We start from the raw sequence: 24,509 nt of genomic DNA, 5'->3' as shown, positions 1-24,509 counted from the left end.
GTCACTTTCTTTTTAAATCTAGCAGTTTGTTGGTAGTGGGTTCCTTTTTGGGGGGGAAAAAGATTGCAGGTCTACCAAGTTTACTTGTAGCTACACTAGAAAATGTACAGAAATCATATAAAAAATGCCAACATTGTTGATTCATTTGTATAGAGTTTACTGTGTAATATAAAAGATTTGATATGAAATTCTGATCTTCTGATAATCTTGGATAAATAGTGAGCTAAAAAAAAAATCACAGTTCCCTGGAAATGTGCACAAGTCTTAAAAATGGCCACTAAGGAAAATCCGTGAAAAAGATCATTCATAGAACTCTATAAAATGTTTGTGAATCAAATGGATTTTTTTCCTGTTTATAAAATGTAACCTCTCAACCTTTTTAATAAATTATATAATATAAATATGCCAGTGAGTTTGTTGCTTATTCATTAAATTGGAATTACAGTATTACAATAAAAATGAAAAACTGGAGAGATATAACTGTATAGTCAGAATAATGTATCCAACTGGTTTTCAGGCTTCATATTACTTGCATATAGTGTGGCTGCTCAGTTTTGGGTTCAGAAATTAAGAAGATTAGAATTGATGCTTGAATTTGTGATTTGTTTAGGTTAAGCCTATTTTTGAATATGTAAAACGTGCACTATTGCACGAGCTAATCTATTAAACTACAACACACACAATACTACAGCAGAGGTTGCAGTTAATACATCTAAAATGTAACAAATCCTGTTTTCTTTTATGTATATTTATAATTAAATATGCCAAACACAGCATGTGTTGTTTTCCTGTTTTCTTTTCAAGCACTATAAGTAACGCCAAAAATGTTATGGGCTTCAATATATGGGCTCTTATAGGGGTTGTGTTTTTTTTTTTTTTTTTTTTTTTTTTGCATCGTTCCTGTGTGGTGACTCTTTTAATGGCCATTATTTTCTGCTGTACAACAATGCGATGCTGAACACAGGTTAGATGTTGCATGGCACTTATCTCTGGCTGTGCAGAGGGTTTGCAGCGGAACACAAAAACACCCCTGCATGGGAACAGATAATGAAAATGCATGTGTGGATGAACCATATATCATATAAATTACAGAAATTATCAGATTATAGATATACTGCTCATTTTTCTACATGCTATTTTCTAGGGATTTTGCACAAATTCATAAATTAGGGTTTAAATTCAGGTCAGTATTCAACCAAATATGAAAAGTGAGGGATCTGGTGTATCCTTGTTTTAGACAATGATGTTTAAGGTTTTTTCAGAATCCATCTTATTCAGACAAATCAGTATTTATGGTCTGTGACTCTTCAAGTGATTTTAGGGTCAGTCCACACGAGCAGATTCGGGGAGGTTAGTCGCCCCAGTGACAAATCGCCTCTTTTTCAGAGCAACAATCTCCCCAAACTGCCTTCCCCCTGCCCTGCGCCGGCTAAGGACACCAGCATGTCCAAATCTCCACAGATCTCATGATACGTTAAGTAACCTTCGGCCTTGTGAAACAACAGATATTTGTCCCTCAACAAGGAAAATTTAGACAGGACTGCTGTATTTTAGATTGGTGCTAGACAGTGAAATTTCATTACAATATTGCAGGTTTCATTCAGTTTTAATTGTTTCCATTGTAACTTTTAAACCGAATTTCCAGTTTATAAAACAATACACGACCACATAATCCCCCCCCCCCATTTTATACAGTTATACAAATAATCTAAATACACTGTAGTGTTCCAGATGATGGCAAATAAGATTTAACTGTACAGGAAATAAAAATTATAAGCATATTTGGAAACCATAGAAATGTCTATACAAAACAAACCAAATGGAATAAACTTTATATTTAAAGTATTGCAACAGCCCCACACTTCTGTAACAAAAGTCTTCAGCACAGTTTCTCACAACAGGTAAAGGTAACCGGTAAAGCAAGACACCAATATCTTTTTCATTTTTCTTTCTAAACAAACCGACAATCTTCAATTCTACAATGAAATACAATCTGCATGGCCAGAGCAAAATCAAGAGGGTGATCAGAGTGGAGCAAACGTGAGAGGAAAGATACCTGCCAATGCCTGAATGTGTATAAAATCTCATTGCACATTAGTTTACTCAAGTTGTTTCAAAAGTAAAAAAAAAGGTCTATTTACAAACTATTGTGGCTCGCAATGAAACATAGAAAGAATATTGAGACTCTAGAACCAACCAGAGATCTGATCATGGTTTATCCACAAACATTTGAGTGATCAGTTGTCATCGTCCCTTCTGTAGCAAACCACTAGGGAATAAAGAAAGCCTATTGTAAGAAATGAATTTACAGAGTCATCATTCTGTTTAAACAACTGCCTTATAAAACTGTATTTTACAAAATTCAAAGAGAAAAAAAAATTCTGTACATTGTATAAAGATAGCAATACATATATTCCCCACCCCTCCAGGACCGAGAGAAGTAAAGGGATTGCTAACTCATAGAACTTTCCTGTGAAACAGAAGAAGAAAAAAAACAAAATAAAAAAGTTGAAACAGCACCGTGCATGACAGATTGTAGTGTGAAATAAAAAACACAATGAAATAGCACCATTAACATCAGAAAACCAATCAGAAATTGTCTAGCAGCTGCCGTAGGTAGGGGGCCTTGCACAGCTCCCGACTCACTCTGGAGAGCTTGAAAAGTACCGGACAATTGAGGGAAACGCACTGGATCTGTTGGTTGGAGCAGCCAGTGCAATTCCTGCATAACTGAAGGCACAGAAATAGAAAATGAGGTTAGATGCATTCTACTAATAGTAAATCTTACAGTAAAATCTTACTTTTATTGCATTCCCCCCCCCCGAAACGTTGTGACGCAATAAACGTACCAGGGGTTGTACCCCGGTTTGAATCGCTTTGTGTGTCAGCCTTTATTGCTTTAAACACTGCTTTTACCTGAACATACATTTATTAATAATTTGAAACTATTGCAATTGGGTAATTAACATATATTAGAAAGTTGTGCAACCTCGAAAGTTTTACCCACTTTCCTCACAAGGACATTGCAAATTCAAGGGATGAGGGGGTAAAAACACACCATGATGCTTTTGTTATGTTGAGAGTTTAAAACCATGTTAAAACAATAGGTGGAGCTCACTTGTAATATTTATATTTATTCATATAACAGCTTCATGCTGAGCGCCATTAAAGCTAGACAACTGGTCAAGAATGTTACCATAACTATTCATTTAGAAGATCATGCCATAAAATCGTACTTACTTTGGCAAGCTGTTCTTGTTTATGTTCTAGTTCTCTGATTTCTTGATTAAGAATCACTACAACATGCTGAGGCTGACTTCTGCACTTGCTGCAGACTCCATGTTGTGTCAGTTCATCACAAACTGGACAATGTAAGGTAGTAAAATACTGGGAGATTGTGCCCTTTCTGGCATCCTGCTCATTTCTTGCAGATGCGAAAGTCTTTTGTATCTGTAGTAAAAATGTTATTAATATTGTAAATTGTAAATGTACAATCCAACTGATTAATTAATTTCATATTTGTAATATATAATAATTTATATTTGTAATATATAATTAATTACAATAACTGGAACGCAGTTACCTCTATGGGGTCACTTATGGTTTGGGGTTTGGCCAGAAATGTTTGTAACCTTGTACCGTATACAGTTGTTCAGAATAATAGCAGTCTGACATCACTGACCTAGTCAAACACTGTTTTTTGTTCAAATTATATTGCTACATTGCAAATAATTTACTAGTTGTTGAAATAGACAGAGTAATAGAAAACCAACAGACCCAACAGTCATGACATGCATGATTCTGATTCTGTGTAACTGAATCATTAATTGAGGCTCTTTCTAAATAATAATAGCAGCTTGTTCCAAATAATAGCAGTGTGGAGTTCAATAAGTGAGGTCACTCATTCTGTGAAAAACAGGCGTCAACTATGGCCATTATTTAAGGAAGGAAAGCAGCAAATGTTGAGAATGCTGGATATAATGCATTTCTCTCTATAAAAAATCAGAGTAAAATGGGTCGTTCCAGACATTGTTCAGATGAACAGCGTACTTTGATTAAAAAGTTGATTGGAGAGGGGAAAACATGCAAGAAATGCAGAAAATGATAGGCTGCTCAGATAAAATGATCTCAAACGCTTTAAAATGGCAACCAAAACCTAAAAGAAAAAAGAAACAACCATTCGAATGGATAGAAGAGTAGCCAAAATGGCAATGACTCAGCCAATGATCAGCTCCAGGAAGATCAAAGAAGATCTAAAGTTACCTGTGAGTACTGTTACAATTAGAAGACGCCTATGTGAAGCCAAGCTATTGGCAAGAAGCCCCTGCAAAGTACCACTGTTGAAAAAAAGAAGTGCTGAAGAGGTTACAATTTGCCAAAGAACACATTGAGTGGCCTAAAGAGAAATGGAGCAACATTTTGTGGACTGATGAAAGCAAGATTGTTTTTGGGTCTAGGGGCATCAGACAGTTTGTCAGACGACCCACAAACACTGAATTCAAGTCACAGTACAGTGTGAAGAGAGTGAAACATGGTGGCACAAGCATCATGATATGGGGATGTTTCTCATACTATGATGTTGGGCCTATTTATCCCATACCAGGGATTAGGGATCAGTTGCAATACATCAAAATATTGAATAGGTCATGTTGCCTTATGCTGAAGAGGAAATGCCCTTGAAATGGATGTTTTAACAACCCCAAACACACCAGTAAATGAGCAACATCTTGGTTCCAGACCAACAAGATTGACGTTATGGAGTGGCCAGCCCAATCCCTGGACCTTAATCATATAGAAATCTTGTGGAGTGACATCAAAAATGCAGTTTCTGTGGCAAAACCGAGAAATGCTGAAGAATTGTGGAATGTAACAGGTGCCAGAAGTTGGTCGACTCCATACAACACAGATGTGCAGCAGTTCTCACAAACAGTAGTTATACAATTAAATATTAGTTCAGTGATTCAAAGGAAAGCAAAATCTTGAAACGTTTTTCAGTTTATACAGTGAATGTTTGAGTTTGTAAAGAAGAATTTCTTCTTATTATTTTTTGGAACACCCTTATATTCCCTTTTCCTCCCGTTCTGTAAAGGAATAACACAAATTTGATGAACCTTTCTTCATGTTTTGATTTGGGATAGAACGTGCAGTGTTCACAATGCATTTGATGTATGGAAATAAAATCTATTATAAGGATTTTTAGCTTTATTCACTTTTTTAAACACACTGATATTATTCTGAACCCAACTGTAGTTCTGCCACATACAGGTATGGAATGCTCGGGACTTTTCGGGGTTTTCCTGATAACAGATCTTTCTGTAATTTGGATCTTGATAGCTTGCGTCTACCAGAAAATCATGTAAATGTTAATTAAACCCAATAGGCTGGTTTTGCTTCCAATAAAGATTACAGTAGAACTCACATTTTACTCCCAGAACTCCCAGGGGACCAGAAACAATGGTGTAAAATTAGGCAAAATGTAAAATCAGGGAAATGTATTATGCATAATATAAAGGTGGGGCCACAAAACAACAATGTTAAATGAAGAATTCTTAAAATCAGGGGATATAAAATTGAGGTTTCAGTTTGGATCAAGTACAAGGTACAAGGTACAAGGTACTGTTTGACTATTACAGAGTAAAAGGAAATAACTTTTAAGAAATTTGATTATCTGATTATAATGGAGTCTATAAGAGACATCCATTCCATAATTCAGAACTATCTGGATAATTGGTACCTGTATTGTTTTCACAGGAATGATATGTGACAAAACATCTACACATTAAGTTTGTTAGTGGAATAAACTTAGGGCAATGGCACCTATTCTGAATGACAAAAATGACTTTATTAAGAAGCTCCATGGCTGGATAACAGAAAGCTTGTATTCCAACTGCAATCACTTGTACTCTTGTACAGATTGCCATTTAGATCAGTTGGAAAAAATGTTGCCATCCTTGCTCCAAGCTACTATTTGGCCAGGTGAAAAAATGCCTGGAACCATGCCTTCTGTCAGATCTTTAATCACTCTTAATGTAAAAATATGAGTTACTTCTGCTAAAAACAGACCAGTTACATCTAAAAATGAAAGTGGTTTGCCTGCATTTAATTACAATATGTTAACCAAAGTAAAAAATATGTGTATGATTTAAAAAATGCAATATCGTTTATGCCCACCCTCTGAGCCAACCAAGGTTAAATCTGCTAATCTATAAAGACCCATAAGGAGAGGACTGCATCAGTATGCACACAATTTACAAACCTGAACGACAAATATGTGGTTCATTTTCACCACTGGATAAGCCCTATACACCAGCCAGTAAGATGCTGACTTTCAGAAGTCAGGTTGGCAGCTTTGCCACAAAATTGCTGCTAAAAATATTTTATTACAGGGGATAGGCAAACAAATAAAACTTATACAACCAAATACAATAAAGAGCACACGTCTCCTTTTCTGTGAAAGCAAAGTAAACATGTTGGTTCTTTTATTTTCTCACATCAAAACAATAATATTCATTAATATTTATAAACCTACCCTTGGTAATTCATCATACCAACTAAAAACGTCTACTCCAATTAATGAGAAGATTCGATTCAATGGTGGCAGGATTTGTTTGGTGATATAGTAGGTGCCATTTATTCTAAGATTATGATCCTGAAGAACATCAATTGGCCGTCTCACAAGTTGAATAAGGGGGACACCGGGGCTGCCATATATTATTACATAGGGGACTCTTTCACCAACACGAGGCTCAGTGCGCCGGTCATAGGCCACCATTTTCCTGGGCAGAAAAGAGCAAGGTAAGATTATATTGCAGAGATCCTGAAGGAGGAAAAGTAAGCACATATTACTGCTTATAAAACTGAGACTCAAAGTCAATGCCATGCATATTGTAGGCCAAACAACTCTTCAAAGTTTAACCCTTCAATGCATCTCCCAGGATCAGGGGTACACCTGCCAACTATGCCCCTCCTTCTCCACATACATAACTATATATATATATATATATATATATATATATATATATATATATATATATATATATATCTATATATATCTATATATATCTATATATATCTATATATATCTATATATATATATCTATATATATCTATATATATATATATATATGCGCATGCTGAGCTGCCTGGTATAATGTGCATATATATATATCTAGGGTTTGGCCATGTCTATGTGTAAGGGAGGTATGAGTCTTGTACACTATGAGCTGATGTATGAAATTGCACAGCCATTTCTAATATGATCATGATAGTCATTCAGTTAACTGCAATATCACATGTAAAGGGTAATTTCTGATATCTAGCTCCTTGTACCTTGTAAGTTCTAATGCTGGAACACAGGCACCAGGCTTATAGGCAAAGCTTCCTCTGTATTCCTTGGCAAAAATGAGGTCCTGCATGCTGGCTTTGCCTTCCACAAGCTTTATACATTGTTTCTGGACGTACTGTTTGATTTGACTGATATCTCTGGTTTCAAATAGCAGCTTCAGCGAACGCTCAAGAATCTGAATATTTAAAATAAAAATATGCAAGCAAATGTTTTTATTTTATTTCCTTTTTCTCTTTAATAATGGCAGTACCTTGTATTTAATCATAACCCAGCAGCATAAATCTGTATGGTGGCAAAACAATCCTAGCAACGACACACAGATCACCATTAAAAATATGCTGGCTTGTGTATGGGGCACCAACAGATATATCATCAATATATAGGCATATATCGCAATCAGTTACCACAGGTTAGTCATTACAAAGTGTTAGAAATTACTAATAAATGCCCCTAAAATGCATAATGATCTATGCAGAAGGTATAAATACAAAACTTCAATTTTACATCCCCTCATTTTACATTGTTGTTTTGTGGTCCCATCTATATATTATGCATAATACTTTTCCCTGATTTTACACCATTTTTTTCTGGTCCCCTGAAAAATGTAAAATGGGGGTTCCACTGTATATGGCAATAAAAAATAGTTACACCACTGATCTGCCTTCTTATGCTTTTAAAATCCCTTAAAATATTCAAATTTGACTGTGTTACATTTAGGGGGTTATTTATCAAGGTCCGAATTTATCTCAATATCAGCTGCTACAGACTCCGATCTAACCCGCTGGGGTTTTTAACACTTATTTATTATTACATTTTACCCGAAAATGTGCTTTGTGGGAAAAGCTCAGATTTTCACGATTTTTTTGTGAATTTTCCCCGAAATCTCCGCATTTTTCAGAGTTTTAACCCAAAAGCTCTGAAAACTTAGTGAAATTACCCAAAACCCCCGACACAACCAAAAATCAATGGGACTGTTCCCATTGACTTTTATGCAACCTCGACAGGTTTGAGATGCCGAAAAATTCATGATTTTTTTTAAAAGTACGATTTAAAAAAAAACAAAAACAAGAATTTTCCGGATTTCGGGGAATTTCAGGTATTCGGAGCTTAGTAAATAACTCCCTTATTGTATATAGGTGAAACCCTGAGACATTTTATATCAAAATTTACAAAATGTATTCAAACATCCATAACTGTGTGTTATCTGCAAACAACCTTTCTTCCTTTAAAGGGAAACTAATCTCTAAGGATAGAACTACCAATATAATGGACAGTGTCAAAGGTCCTTACTGTTTTATATCCAGGAAGACAGTTAACCTTGCATATAAATTAGATTTTCATTTTGGTTACTGGAAGAAAAGAAGACTCACAAATAAATCCCTTATATTATCATGGTGACATAGGGTTCTGATTATATGGCGCACAATTTTGAATGCATGTTCAAGCTATGGTGAGTTGTTGAAATAGAGTCATCCAGCTATTTTTTCCATACCTTTCCAACAGCAGGGCAAGTGTCTCTTTGGACTGTTTCAATTCCCTTCGCATCAAAAACTGGATCCTTTTGGTTGACGGTTTCATACATATAACCAACGTACCTTTTTTTTGTTTGCAAGACACAGGGCAAATAAACCTGCAATATATAGTAAACATTGTAACAAAATAATTTAGGTTAAAAAAGGGTTGCATGTGCATTTAATCAGAAACTGGCCTAACTGCTCACTAAGTCAAACATACACTGCCAATCTCCAAAAGGTTAAATGCAATAATGCAGGTTTATGGACCATAAGCAGTTGCAAATGTCAGATTAAGTCCTTGTAAAAAAAGATCAAACAGAACCCCAAATAGTATCTGGTTCTCAAAAAGGGCATTGTGCATAAAAAGGGACATTGTGGAATGCAGATTTTGTGCTGTTTTCTCTTCTGCTACCAATCATCACTTACCTTTTCAAACTTCAGTTTTATAGGCTTGGGGTTAGTGGCGGTTACGGCTTCAGCAATTTCCTGCCCAATCTTGAAGGACTGTTCCTTTGTAGCACCTTTCAGCAACACAAACATGCTGAAAACAATGATAAAACAGAGATATTGCACTAGAGTTTCTGAAAATATTGGGGTGTTAAAAACAACAAAACTGTAATTATTGTATTTGTCATTAGGTAGTTGCATGTGCCAAATCAGGGTCCTAAGGATTACTTTACAGCCAACAAAACACTAATAATAGAGAAAATATCACTTTCTGGCATTTTGTCTCTGAGACTTTCCCCAGGGGAACACACAATTAACTGAACACGTCACTGCCATCATGTAAAATTACCTGTCTGTATCCCCATAGACAACCTTTGCTCCCCATTTCTTTGTGTCATTGACAAGTTTTATAGCACATTCCAAAGTCTCCCGGGCTTTGTGGATAATACTATCTCCAATCTTTTAAAAAAAAAAAAAAAAAAAAATCTACATTTTATTGACTTGATTCATCATATTATATAAACAGAAACACAAGTTAAAGAAATGGAAAAAATACATTTAATTATAGAATCTTATACCAGCTAGGGTGCATGCATATCCAGGCCCGGATTTGTGGGAAGGCCACCTAGGCCCGGGCCTAGGGCGGCAGGATTTTAGGGGGGCGGCATGCTGCCCAAACAACCACATTAGTTCAAAAACACTGGCGATGAGCAGGAGATACAGTCTCCATGAAAATTTGCACGAATAAAGGGGAGTGGACAGGGGCGACGAGTAGCAGTGGGCCTAGGGATGCCCGCTATGTAAATCCGGCCCTGTGTATATCCAGTCTTAGCCCAAAAGTATTAACTCTGAATATATACTGTGGAGCTCTGTATGTCAATGCTTGCATTCAGGAACTGCTACTTTGAGCCCCTAAATGAAATCCATCAGCAACCACCTGCTAGTCACAAGCCTGTACTAGTGGATAGGAATGTATGGTGCCCTACCTCCACACACGGCATCCTCCCAGAGAAATTAGCAGCAGTATAGCCAAATGTAACATTGGCTATTAATTTGAGACCCAATTGGCGTGCGTCAAGCAGTCGTGTGAAGCCTTTGTCGTGTTTATAATTTTTCATTGACTGCTTCACCATAATCCTCGTCTTTAGTATCTCTTCAAGCATCCTTGGTAGCACCCCTTTTCTGACGCATGCCTGAATTAAATGCAAATGATAAATGGAAAATTGTGTGAATCTTTCAGCATTTTTAATTTATCCCATACATGCATGTCATTTTTATTTATATTTGTCCTATCCTAAAACTGGATTAGAAGTGCAGGTATGGATGGGATTGCACAGCTGTGGCGCATTACTGGGCAGAGGTACTTGACACGTTGGACATAATTATAGAGACACAACTCCCGAGAACTGCAAGTGTATGCCCTTTTGGCATTGGTCTTAACGACACCTTTAAATACCTACAGTGAATTTTTATCAAAGAGAGTTTGTTGTTAGCCAAGAAACTCATGACTAGGGAAAGAAAGGACCCCTTACCTCCCACATGCGCATAGTGGATCCAGGAGGTTAATCATATGTGCAAGCTTGAAATCCTTATATACCAAAACAAAAGTACCATTAAAGTGGTTGTTTCAGATAGATCACCAGAAATAACGACTTTTTCCAATGACTTTCTATTTTCTATGTGTGACGGTTTTTCTAATATTGAAGTGTAAATTGTCATTTTTCTCCTTCTGAAGCAGCTCTGGGAGGGGGGGGGGGTCGCCGATCCTGTAAACTGTTCTAAATGGATACATTTAGTTGATACATTTCTTATCTTTGTCCCTGCTGAGCAAAATCTCTGGGTTTCATTACAGGCAGCTGTTAGAATTGATACAATAGTCGCTAATACTCCAGAGATGCTGCTGAGACATGTATCAACTCAATGTTGCAAAATTGTAACAGTTCAGAGTCTGCACTTGAATTACTGAGCTGTCAGACTCAAACACCAGAGACACGAACATTCACCTTTAAACTTATTCATTTCTGGAGAACAATCTAAAAACAACTGCATTGAAAAAAGTTTTGGAAGGTGAACAACCCCTTTAAGAAATACCATAAAATTTGGGATAAATGGTTGGCGTGGGAGCAGAATTAGTATAATAACGGAATATTTGATTCAAATTGTTTTTTGTTTTTTTTAGGATATACCTTGTTTGACGGTAACTCAATATATCCCAGATATGGTTAAATTGTTGCCTTCAAATCACATCCAATACCTTTATGAAGTAATGTATAACCAATGTGTGATGTTCCAAACATTGTATGTAAAAGACTTTTACTGTGATTTCAATAAACAATGCCTGAATTTAAAAAAAAGAAGTTCAGGTATGGGATCTGTTATCCAGAAAGCTCTGAACTACAGGAAGGCCATCTCCCATAGAGTCAGTTTTAAGCAAATAATTAAAAAAAATCTTACTCTGTAATAAATAGAATTGTACCTTGTACTTGATAGTATCTAAGCTGCATTAATAAAAATTAGCGGTAAAACAATCCTATTGGGTGTATTGAATGTTTAAATGTAAATGATTTTTTAGTAGACGAGGTATGGCGATCCAAATTATAGAAAGATTCCTTATCCAAAAACCCCATGTCACAAACATTCTGGATAACAGGTCCCATACATGTATATTTATTTCTGTGGTCATACATGGACTAAATGCAAAACTTTATTTATCACCTATCACATTAGGGCCCATTTACAATGCCCCACGCAGTGTTTAATAAATAAAAGGGCACTATTCGGCTTTTTTTGCATCTTGCTTACTGCGTGGGGCATTATGCATGTATCTCCATGTCTGTGCTATATTTCAGAGTGCAGACACCTGCTGAATGTGATTTGAATGAAACACATTCACTGCATTAGGTAGCACTAGCATGGGGGGGCCGGGCACATTGGGATCCTCTCCTACCTTTCATGTCATTCTGAAGGCGTAAGGTAGGAGCATCAGTACATGTAGTTACTGTAAGAACAAGGCTGGACTGTCCATTTTGATGCTGCACAGCATCCAGGGGGCACATGTGTTTATGGAATGAGCAGGATGTGCTCTTGCGTCTCATGGTGATCTTGCACTTGTGACCCCTGGGTCTTAAATTACTCCCCTACTGGCTCCCTGTGTGCAATGGCCCAGTATATCCTGGCCTCCCATCTGCATTCTTACCACATAGCATTCATTTCAACATGAAATGCAATAAAACTTTCAAGAGATTCTCCTTTCATCTGGGGGTCAATGACATTAGCAACCTTTTGCTTAAAATACATTGCTCCATCAATCTCAATCAGATTTCATTAAAATTAGACTTCACCAATGGAAATGTATTTGATAAATACACTTCTAAAAATCCCATAGGAAAGAAGTGCATTTTTTTCTGACAAGCTCTAATCTCACATTTTGATAAACCTGCCCCTAAGTCTTTAGCTCGATGCTAAATTTAAATGACAAAAGCATTCTAAGTTTGCAATTGCTGAAATACAAATGCTGAAATAGGATTTCCCTCAGCATTAGATAATGCCAATGGAATGGATTTGTAGTTCAGTCATAGTTTGAAAATCCCTGTTAAATGCACCATTTTTTGTGCAATATGTGGACCTTTTGTTTAGCCAAAGTTCCCATGCCCAAGATAATGTCTACTGGCTATACAGGAGTGTTGTACTACAATGCTGAATGAGAAAGCAGAGGCCTATAGTTAGAATGGGGAATAGATCATGTAAGCAGAATGTGATAACTGGATTTTTTGGCCATAAATACCACCCACACAGTTATCACCTTCTTACTGTGACTGTTCCCATTTTAACTAAAGGTTTCATGTTCACATGACCTTCAGTTATGGTAAAAGCACCAATAATATTATTGCTCACAATAAAGTAGCGTGCCAAAAAATATAAGGCCTCTGTTTATTTTAGGATCTACAACACATAAATGTCAGCAAAAAAGTTAATATGCACCGATATATTAAAATTATAACCAAGCAGGGACGTAACAAAACCTTTCTTTTTACCTTAACAAATGCAACTCCATTGGGAGATACTGTGATATCATGTCGTAGCTGGTACAACAGATCAGGAGGAACTTGCAGAGATGAACAGCCAAATTTGAAGTCTTCGTATCTGGTATTAAAATAACAATGTTACACAATATTTGTGGTGGCTGATAAGATTAACCTAGACAAGGAAAACCAGAGTTCAGAAACAACAGCAAATATACTTACCTATTTAGTCAAATGCATGCTCCTTTATTTAGGCAATGTGGTTCCAGAAATAGTGTAACGTAAAACTACAATTATATTAGAGCTAAAGCAGCCTGTTGATTTAACAACTCTAAATTATGTATTGGTCCAGAGCAAACAGAAGCCATTCAGCTCTTCTATTCTATTGTGAAATAAACTTTTATCTCTACTGTAGCCAGTAACATATCCCCCTCAGCCTTAGAAACTAACTCTAACCTGCTATCTGAGCAGAAGAAATAACATCAAATAAAGGATTTATTGTACTTGCAACAGCCCTGAATAAAGGGGCAATACCATGAAATGGTCTTTTGTTAACAATTAAACAACAAGGAAACCCTAATATCACTGGGTGGTGCAATATGTTAGTAACTTCACAGTGAATTTAACTCACACATTTTTCCCCAGGGCTGAGCTCCATTTTGGAAAAAATGGAACCAATCCAAGTAACTTTCATAGATTGTTATGCTATATTCATTCTCTCTTCCAGGTATCCCTTTTAATAAACATTTCAGTTACTGGTTAAAAAACTGACTGGAGCATTTGTACTATAAAACTGAGCATTTTGGTGCCACTCTCATCCAGTGGTAAAAACCACACATTAAAAATGCACCTCTCTCACTTTCGCTTTCCCGCTCTCACTTTTTACATCTTATGCTAGTGTCCTGCCTTACACAGATGGACAAAAATGCTCAAAATGCTCCATCTCCCTTAAAAAAGAACTAAACCTTTAATTAAAAAAAAAAAACCCTACCCTGCTACCCTACATAGACCCCCCTCCCTACTCCCCCCAGCCTAGCTGTTAACCTGGTAAATGCCCCTAAGTCTTTACTTACCCCTCAGTGCATATTCTGTCCAGCGGAGTTCATAGCAGCTATCTTCCGGGTCTTCGTTAATCCAACGAGCTGGACGCTTCAGCAATTCCTTGACTTTCGGTACATGCGCAGTTGTCGCGAAACAGAAAATTGCTCCAACTGCGCATGTGCCAATACAGCATTTACTTCCCGAAGGTTACTGAAGAAAAGAAGATGGCTGCTGTGAACTCCGCTGGACAGAATCTGCACCAAAGGGTAAGTAAAGACTTAGGGGCATTTGCCCGGGGTAGCAGCTAGGCAGGGGGGAGGGGGGAGGAGAGGGGGTCTATGTAGGGTAGGAGTAGGGTTATTTTTACTTTACGGTTGAATTCTTCTGTAACCATAGCTTACAGAGAAACAAAGAAAAGAAGACTTACTTCCCCAGGTTCTCAATATTTCCCAGACAGGTAGAGTAACAATAATTATATGCAATTACGATAGAAGGGTACAATGACTGGAAATCCAGCACCAAAATGCAGTTGCTATAAAATTTAGATTCTGGCTCCATGATGAGAGGAATACATTGAGGAGCTCTCATTTGAGATCGCTGTTGGGTACTTGGAGTCAAAGGTATGTAGTTCATAGGCTTAGCAATACGAAGCATCATTGACTCAACGCGGTACTATGGAGACAAAATTAAAAATGATTTTTACTGTCAGGAGATTCTGCAGTACTTTGCACTAAAGCACTTTGAAGTCATAGTTACTGCCTTGGATTTGTCCTGCATTCTGCTACAATACTTTGATCAGGAGATTCTGCAGGTTAAGCTCTGATCTTTCATAATGCAGCAACAGAACATTAAAATACTTTTTATAAATTGCCAAGCAGCATTAAAGTTTTGTAATCTATATTGGTTACTGAACCCAATATAGATCCAAGGCAGAATAGGAGAACATAAACCCAAATAACATTTATGGGCATTAATCTGTTTCAAGGGAAAAGGTTTCTATTGACTGTACATACACCAAACCAACTGAATGTTTATGCATTTAAAGGAAAACTAAACCCCGCATGGTGATAAGTCCCCACTGGCCCCTTCCCCGCCTCCCCCTGCTAAGTGTTACCCCAGAATTGTGTCCCCTGTAGGATTACTGACCATACATGCAGAGTGAGCGCAGCGGAGCACACAGGTGCCATCTTCCGGCAATTCTGTAATCTTCGGGTCTTCTTCCTTCCCTTCGGTAATTTCCGTTTGTGACGACTGCGCATGCGCCGATACGCAGCTCACTTTACAAGGAAAAACGCAAAAGATGTCGCCTGTGAGCCCCACTGCACTCACTCTGCATGTACAGTCAGTAATCCTACAGGGGACACTATTCTGGGGTAACACTTAGCAGGGGGGGCAGGGAGGGGGGCCAGTGGGGACTTATCACTGTGGGGGGTAGAATTCTCCTTTAACCACTACCTGTGATCCTCTTGTTAAGACATGCAAAAACTGAATTCCAAAAAGTCTTGCAAGTTCACTTGTTCTTCCAATCAAGTCCAACTTCTCTAATAACTGCAGAGTTCCATGGACCCGACTCATGTAATAATCAGCCATCCTCCATCTGTAAGGTAAACACACAGTTTGGAACTGAATAGAAACACTAAGCCTTAAGCAACCAAGTGAATATAATTACATGTAGTTGAATAATAGAATAGTGGTGTATTTGTTGGGCACACTAATACCAACACAATCAAGTTAATAAACAAGTTTGGAATCCTTTTATTGTGTCCCTTATTTAGCAATACTTAAAATAGCATTATAAACATTGTGCAAAATATACATGTAATTTAAAATACAAGAGGAGTCCCCCTTAATAAATTGTACCATCCATGTAATCGGCACAAGTTAGATTACCTCGTATAACAAAACTTCTTACACAATTATACCAGCACTTCCAAAACTTTTCAGAAGTTCAAATGAGTCCTCCCATACACCTTATGATTTAAATTCTTGCTACTCAGACATAATCTTTCATGTAATTGGTGAGCTATAGTTAAAAAAATATGCAGTAAAGGGACCCTCCTTCATGCTTATGTGCAATATAACGTTCCTACTCCACAGGCATAATCCTTCGAACATGAGTTGTGAGTTATAGTTCAATAGTATGTGGAGCCCCCCCATGTTTACAAACTATTGGGGACCTGTTATTGTACCTGTACTAATTGTCTTAAATACTTTGAAGTGAATATAATTAATACACTGCACAGCACTCCTTCGGTCAGCTGCTTTTATGATTTTGTAGAACTTGCAATTTATCTAGCATTGGCTAGACTCATGTGAAGTCACAATTAAAAACATAACTTGAACCTGATACAAGCATAGAATATCAAGTTATGCACAAAGAGGCATAAATATACCATACAAGCAGCAATAACAAGTTTCACGTATTTATGTGGCTACCAAATATTACATTAACAGTGAATATTGAGTTTCAGATGTTCAAATAAAATGGAGGAATGCTATCCTTATATCATGTAACATTCCAGGAGACACCATTAAAGCTTCAATTCAAAAGTGTCCATTATTATTCAGAAAACAGTCATTAGACGGACTAAGGACAAAGACTGCAGAAACAAAATTAGATATATCTCCATATAAATTCACATGCAACAACAGATTTCCAGAGATATTAGTATTTAGTGCAGAAGAGATTATTGCCTTGGTTACCTGAGCACATCTTTTTTGTTATCAAACCAATCCGATAATGAACGAAAAGTAAACAAGGGAAATCTTTGATGAAGGATATGAAATGCCACATTTTCAAAAGTATAATTGGTCAAGGCTACCTGAAAGACAGAAAATGAATAAAGGTCAGAAGAAGCATTAAACTCAATAGTGAACAGTAGTACCCACCAACTATGAGGATTACCAATTAGGACACATTTTCAATGATTCCTGCCAACTGTTGCCTATATACATTGTTTGTTTAAAAAGAAAAAACAAAGAAACAAAAAAAAACCCCAAAATGTAGGACCTTCTTAAGAAAAAAATTGCAAAGCACTGAAGTGGAAGCAAAATTGTTACTATTTTGACACTATTCAAGATACTTGTGTATACAGTACATATGCTCCTTAGCAACTTATAGCAAATGTCTTCAGGCTGCTTTCATATGTTGTGAATGTGCATTATTTCCAGTCTTGCCATGCAGGTCATTAGTGGCTCCATTACCATGTTGTGCTTACACACCCATCTAAAATGGCTTAAATGTTCTAGTGATGGGTGTTTGTGGTCATCTTGCAGTCTTTGCAAATGAAATATGATGACTATTTTATAGGGTCTGGGAGTGGCCACTCTTTAGTAAGCGGCCTAGAACAAATGAGCACAAACAGTGGAGCTGCCCAGTGAGGGGTCTGACCACAGTGTTTAAAGGCTTAGCGCAAGGTGACAGTTGTTGGTGAATGCTGATTTGTTGCTCTTGATAACCCTGGAAGTAGATGAGTGACTGGGGCTCTAAACATCTGTGACCAAAAAGCTCTGAAAAGGTCTGACCTATATTGCTGTGAGTGGTGCTCAAGCAACCCTAAAGGCGAGGTCTGCATAAAGTGCAAAAGTACAAAAAATAATGTGTGCTCCTTTAAATACAGAATATAAAAATTTGATGATTTTCAAAGATATATTCCCTATAACATATTGAGCAGCAAGAAAAATAAAAGCAAGAAATTTAATGGGTTACTGGAAATAGCTTCTGCAGATTATATTAGTTAATATAAAATGTGGTACTACCTCACTTTTCATCATCCTCCAAACATTCAGTACAATCCGGCCAACTATATTGATTTCACTCATTGTGTCTGCTCCATATTCATCCTTTTCTGATGAAAATCTGTTCTCATTTTTATCATCTGCAAGTAAATAAAATTGAAAATGTTTAAAAAAAGAAAATCCCACACAAATGCACACATTATCCCTGCATGCACACAAGCACTATTTTAGCAGGAAGTAAGGAATTGGTGTGTTGTTTATGCACCCAAAAACGTATATATACACTGCATACATACAATAGCCCATTATAGACTCACCTGGCACTCTGGAAAGCTGCAGGCACAGATCTACATTTAATGCAGATGCTCTCTGTAAGAGATACCCCCAAGAATGCATTTGGACCTCATATCCCAATAAAATGTCCGGATCAAACCTATAATTAAAGATCACACAAAATACACATTATTATTTCCCACAAAAAATTTGTCAGGCTAGTCTTCCTCTGTATTAAATCTTTCCACTAATGTTTGCAGAGGAATTTGCTTCCAGGTGAACACAAATATTTTCCTGTCTGCCACCCTGGCACAATATAGCTTCCGCAGATGAATTTTAAATAGTGCTATCAAACATCAAAGCCCTCTAAAATTAATCACAATCATACATATGTCTGGTTTTATGTCCCAAAATTGTACCCTGTGATTTTTTTACATTATACATTTTAAGCAATCGAATCTGATGTCAGAATAACACATCTACCTATAGTTCTTGTCACAGAAATACTGCTAGAGATTGGTAATATTTCTGGAAACATCTCATGTACTGGAAAATGTAAGGAGTACCAAACAGGTAAAAAATTAACAATACCTAAACAATAAATTATAGAGAAAGTAATTCAAACTTTTTGCTACTGGTCTGTTTTAACTAATCCCACTTAAAGAATGCAGTTCAGTTTAAATAAATGTCCAAATGTAACTGGTGTACACATAAAATCTGTAAAGTTGATATTTTTATATCCCTAAAATGCTGTAATACATACAATACAAAAACATTTAATGTGATGTAAATTACTCTAATTTTAGCACATATACAGATTTAAACAAAAGATAAAATATATTAAAACTCTCTGTATCGATATGTTTTATTTTCATTCAAATTTATTATTTATACATGTATGCTGTGATTATGTTTACTTCATTTACTTAATGTTTCATGACAGGATGAAGACATAAAAGTACCCCCTTAATTCTTACAGGGAAAGCAGATAAAAACTCCAGCTGAAACAAGTAATAAGCACAATGGCACACAAACTTCTGACATTTTGCATTACTATTTGTTTAGCTGGTCCAAACATACATGGCCAAAATGCCAGAACAAATTGTCACATCACATGCTACAGGTGAGAATCACCTTACACGTCCTTTCAGGCAATTCTCACAGGGTCCAGTGTAGGAGGGCAACTAAATGCAGTGGACAAAATGTCCTGCATGTCATTGCTCTCAACCTGGATATCTTTGCAACACATTCCCGGTAAGATGTTTGATTAAAAGTTATTTTGTCAAATGTAGGGACTTAGTAACTAGGGACTTATATGCAATAGCTGGGATGCCTATAGGTAAAGTATACCAGCTCAATGTAACACTAGCTCAAGTGACCAGTTTCTTTCAGATTATTGATCTAAATTCCTAGAAATTGCATTCTGAAAAAATAGAACAAATGTCTGTCTAGGATTGCAAGATGAACAAAGCAAAAATACAACATACCTTCTGACTAGGTTTAACAACATCTCAAACAGCTGTTTCTCATCCACTGCATATGTGACTTCAAAGTCTGTAATACCAGATCTAGCAAGAAATGGAGTTTGCCTTCTACCACCTGAAAGGACAAAAAGTGCAATGCAATAAAAAGATAAATGGTAAAAATAAGGTAATAAGGTAAAATAAGTACAGAACAAGCATCTGCAGCATCAATACATAAAGGTTCTACAAAAATACATCAATACATCAAAATTACTCTGAGAAATAGATTACCACTACACCATGAATGAAAATAATCAACGTCTTGCTCCATCATTTTAAGAACACCTATGGTAAAAAAAAAAATTACCCCACAGGATCTGCAGGCTCCAGTAGGGGAAAACAGTAGATTTGGGTTATTTGTTTTTAAAACTGTACATCAGTATGTGTGTCATGTATGGACTCACTCTGGTTATAATGTTCTCTAGAAAGGAAGTGTAGAACATTTGGAAGCTGGGTTCAGAAGATATGAATTAAAACAAAACAGATAACAGCATAGGGAGACTCTCATCTCAGTGAAAAGTGTCAGACATCAGATTTACAGTGATAAAAAAATACCAACCAACAATAGAGAAGTGATGACATTTTACATAATATATGCTAGAAAGTATCTGTGAAGTAATCCTTTTTAGAATTATTTGGTAACCCCTTTTTGTTTAGGAAAGTACCAAAGGCATAATTGTTTATTATAAGCATTGCTTGCTGAGCCATGAAATAAACGGTGACTATAGAGCTAATTTGTAAAGAAGTATGTATGTATGTTTGTAACATGTATTACCATAATGCAAAATATTTAAAAAAAAATATATAATTGCACATGATATGAGTAATAAATTGTTCAATTGTAGATTAAAAAGACAGAGCATCAGCGAATGGCATTTTTGTTCTTTAATACTATTTAAGTTTTCAAAAAATATTCTCAAGTATATTTACATTTCTCATTTAGATCGTGAAAAAACTCAATATTGAATCTGACTCTATGTATATTTTGTTCTCTCTCATATGCTACCTACTGGAGATTACAGTTTATGCCACTACAAATAGGGAACATTGTTTGGTCTCATCTCTCGGCAAAGGTATAGGCAGTAGCATGTTATATGCATAAAACTAAAAAACTTATTGTGCCAAGTTCACAGCAGATGCACTTTTTTTAGACACTCAGACGGGAAGCCACAACTGGCATTAGCCTCAGTCTCTGCTGGATACTTGCATTAAAATCCAGTGGAAATACTGAGGGCTAAGGGGGGTTGTAAAGATAACTGCACAAGCTCCAATTGGATAGGAAGAGAGGTGGCAGGCCGAGGAAGAGTACCTAGGCTAGCGCAGGTTAGAAAGCCGGTGCTGCATATACAACTTTTTTTTGACTAATTAATTCTGAATTTAGAAATATTAATGTCATATCAATAAGCTGCGGAAGCCCTTAGGCAGGCATGGGGGGAAATTCTTGGTGATATAATCATTCAAAACACCATAAGGTGATGACTGCCAGAATTTGCTCAGCTCTGAATTAATTACTGTAAATGCAGTGAAAGCCTGCATACAACATATGTTATTCAAATGACTCATGCTACACACATAGCAAATTTAGCACATAGCGAAAACTTGCCGAAACACATTAAAGTCTATAGGCGATAAAAAAATTTTTTGCAACCAGGAAGTTAGGCCATCTACAAGTTTTGAGATATGGCCTTTACATTTTATCTGTACTATTAGTTCTGCATACATAGTTGGCCACAAAACGTGCCTCCAAGCCAGGAATTCAAAAATAAGCACCTGGTTTGAAGCCAGTGAGAGCAACATCCAAGGGGTTGGGGAGCAACATGCCCTCTTATCTCTAACCTCTCTGGATCTTATGTTAGACTTAAACACCTAAAAAGAAGCAAATATGTTTATCATAAAATGCACTTTATGTCACTTGTTGTTAAATATACCCTGCTTCTCATAGTTAATTATAGTAACCCTAAATAGACAGTATATTCTTTTTTAAAAAATTAATTTTATGAATACAGCTTACAAAAAACATACTTTTTGCCTATTGTTTTAATAAAGAAAAGATTTTCCTTACTTCGTGCACTAAACATAGCAAAAACTGAAAGTAAAGCTATATTCTACTGCCAGTGTTTACAAGCAATCTCAAAACAATCACCAGTCAATCGAGAAACCTTCTGCTTAAACAAATGCCTCCCATTCCCAAGCTGCATCTTTTATCAGGCTTGGAGAATAGAAGCAGCTTGTTATAAGGAGGGCTTCTCCATGGACTAGTATTCAGAAATAGAAGGATACTGTCATTGCCACATGCATTAAAAAGTAGCAGTATATGTTTGAGTGAGAAGGAGGTATCAAACCCAACTGGATAAAAAAGATGTGAACGATAACTAATTACTTGCCTTTAACTCTGGATAACATTCTCCATGGACTGGTATTCAGAAATAGAAGGATACTGACACTGCCACATGCATTAAAAAGTACTGGACTGGTATTCAGAAATAGAAGGATACTGTCACTGCCACATGCATATATGTTTGAGTGAGAAGGAGGTATCAAACCCAACTGGATAAAAAAGATGTGAACGATAACTAATTACTTGCCTTTAACTCTGGATAACATTAATACTTGAGTTGCCTTGTTCTTTTTTATATGTTCACAAGGGACATCTGCTAAAAAATAATTTAGACAACTAAAGGCTTTTTAATTTTGCTTGCAGGCCAAGCAAACCAGGTTAAAGCAGAGATATGTACCATTACTATTGGCTTCCTCAAGATGAATTATAATAGCCCCAGTAACTTGTCTTTTGTTTGTGTTTGACAATAAGGAGTCTGAAGAGGTGCAGTAGAACAGAGCACATATAGGGTCAAATTCTGGATCAGGTTCCAAGTCTCTTCGTGTTCTTGCATGTAACTCCAAGCTCATAAGTGTTAGATGTTGCACCTACAATAAGAAATACAGAAATAAGTATTTTGTATCACCATCGTCATTTTCATTAACTTATATTTGCACCTTTATACATTTATTTGTAACAAACAGTGGTCTTACAAATAATGTGCACACACAACAGTTGAGTCCTAAAATGTACAAACACCATTGCTATAGATGTTCACATTTTTTACAACTTTACTCTTATTATGTCACCATAAGTCAAATAGGGTATCAACTTTATTTCTATATTAGGTCATTTCAAAGTAATAGCTTAGCCATAGATTTATTTCAGATTTTTTTTACCACATCTGATTTCTTGCGAGTCAATTATTGTGCAAACAGTCTTATGTAGTGACTTGCAGATGTATAGCAAAGGCATGAACCTTTTGACTGTATTTAAGGATCTACCTTAAAGACACTTTAAGGTACCATGACAAAATCCAAGCAATTCAAACAAGATCTCAGAGACAAAATTGTGGACCTCCCAGTTCTGGTTCCTCTTTAGGAACTTTTAAGATCCCATGAGCATCTGTACAAACAATTATACACCCATATAAAAATCTTGGGACCACGTTAGACACTGCATCGTTTGCAAAGAAGGCTTAAATTAACCCCCACGGATAAACAAAGAAAGGTTCAGCACGCTAGTGTTCCATAGAGCAACAACTAAGGAACTGTTGAAAGGGGGCAGAAGAATGTCCAAAGTATCAACATCCACTATTAATAAAGTCCTTTATCAACATGGTCTGAAAGGCTGTTGGTGCCCACAAGCTCCACTGCACTTACTCCGCAATGTTAGGTGAGAAATATTGTAGGGACATTTACAGGACTATTGACGTATGGGGGGGGGGCAGGGAGGGGGGACCACCTATATTAGCAGGTAGAGACTTTTCTTAATTGGGGGGTTGAGTCCTTTAAGTAGTATGCTTCTTCTGTATACATTATTTCTCTGTACATTGTACATTTGTGTTTTGCTGCTAAATCATTTTTTAACTGCTGCAACAACTGGTTATGTTAAAATTATTTTTGTGAACTATATTTAGAAAGGTAGGTCACCTCATGTAATGCTTTTGCATCCTGAAGGTTCTGGACACTGAATTTAAAGCCATAGGAGTTACTTAGAGATGGCCCTTCAATCTGTGATGTTTCCCTTTTTTGCTGAGCCATAGAAGCAAACTGATTCTGTGGAAAGAAAACAGAAAAGCTATAAAGTAAACTTCAAATCCTATAAATGTGTCATGAAACAACCTGCAAATATTCACTTGGGCCCTTCAGAACACTTAGGGGCATATTTATCAAGGGTCGAATTTTTAATTAAAAAAATTGAATTAAAAAAACTTTGAAATTCGAATTCAAAAAGACCAACCGAAATTAAGTCAAAGTTTTTTTTGGGTCAAATAGGTCCATTTTTGATTGAATAGGTCCGTATTTGGCTGAATTCGAATCAAAGGAATGATTCAAAGTTTTTCCCAAAAAAACTTTGATTTTTCAAAGTCCACCAATTGACTCCAAATAGGTTCTAGGAGGTGCCCCATAGGCTAAAACAAAAATTTGGCAGGTTTTAAATGGCGAATGGTCGAAGTCTAATTTTTTAAGAGACAGTACATGATAAATTTCAATATTCACATTTTTTGCAAATTCTAATCGAATTTGGACTATTCCCCATTCGAAGTACACAAAAATAGCTCGAAAT

At 36.4% G+C, this 24,509-nt stretch overlaps 1 protein-coding gene across 2 annotated transcripts in view; it reads right to left on the bottom strand.

The window, feature by feature from the left end:
- Nucleotides 1-1,590: 1,590 nt before the first annotated feature.
- The window catches only part of rev3l.S (REV3 like, DNA directed polymerase zeta catalytic subunit S homeolog), a 123,139-nt gene continuing 100,220 nt past the window's right edge, over nt 1,591-24,509 (bottom strand). The window contains exons 16-32 of one of the 2 annotated variants that reach the window (XM_018265392.2): nt 23,873-23,998; nt 22,639-22,828; nt 19,868-19,979; nt 18,425-18,540; nt 18,129-18,247; nt 17,073-17,191; nt 15,825-15,966; nt 14,797-15,041; nt 13,341-13,449; nt 10,293-10,499; nt 9,656-9,765; nt 9,286-9,400; nt 8,838-8,975; nt 7,330-7,520; nt 6,530-6,776; nt 3,241-3,450; nt 1,591-2,730 (exon numbers count right to left, since the gene is read on the bottom strand). In XM_018265392.2, the coding sequence (XP_018120881.1) occupies nt 2,590-2,730; nt 3,241-3,450; nt 6,530-6,776; nt 7,330-7,520; nt 8,838-8,975; nt 9,286-9,400; nt 9,656-9,765; nt 10,293-10,499; nt 13,341-13,449; nt 14,797-15,041; nt 15,825-15,966; nt 17,073-17,191; nt 18,129-18,247; nt 18,425-18,540; nt 19,868-19,979; nt 22,639-22,828; nt 23,873-23,998 (2,637 nt within the window). In that variant the 3' untranslated portion in view covers nt 1,591-2,589. The remainder of the gene's footprint in view (nt 2,731-3,240; nt 3,451-6,529; nt 6,777-7,329; nt 7,521-8,837; nt 8,976-9,285; nt 9,401-9,655; nt 9,766-10,292; nt 10,500-13,340; nt 13,450-14,796; nt 15,042-15,824; nt 15,967-17,072; nt 17,192-18,128; nt 18,248-18,424; nt 18,541-19,867; nt 19,980-22,638; nt 22,829-23,872; nt 23,999-24,509) is intronic. The other variant, XM_041564626.1, reaches the window with a different exon arrangement.

This window comes from Xenopus laevis, chromosome 5S (assembly GCF_017654675.1).
Source record: "Xenopus laevis strain J_2021 chromosome 5S, Xenopus_laevis_v10.1, whole genome shotgun sequence".
Classification (NCBI taxonomy): Eukaryota; Metazoa; Chordata; class Amphibia; order Anura; family Pipidae; genus Xenopus; species Xenopus laevis.
This window is presented reverse-complemented; position numbering and strand designations above follow the sequence as displayed.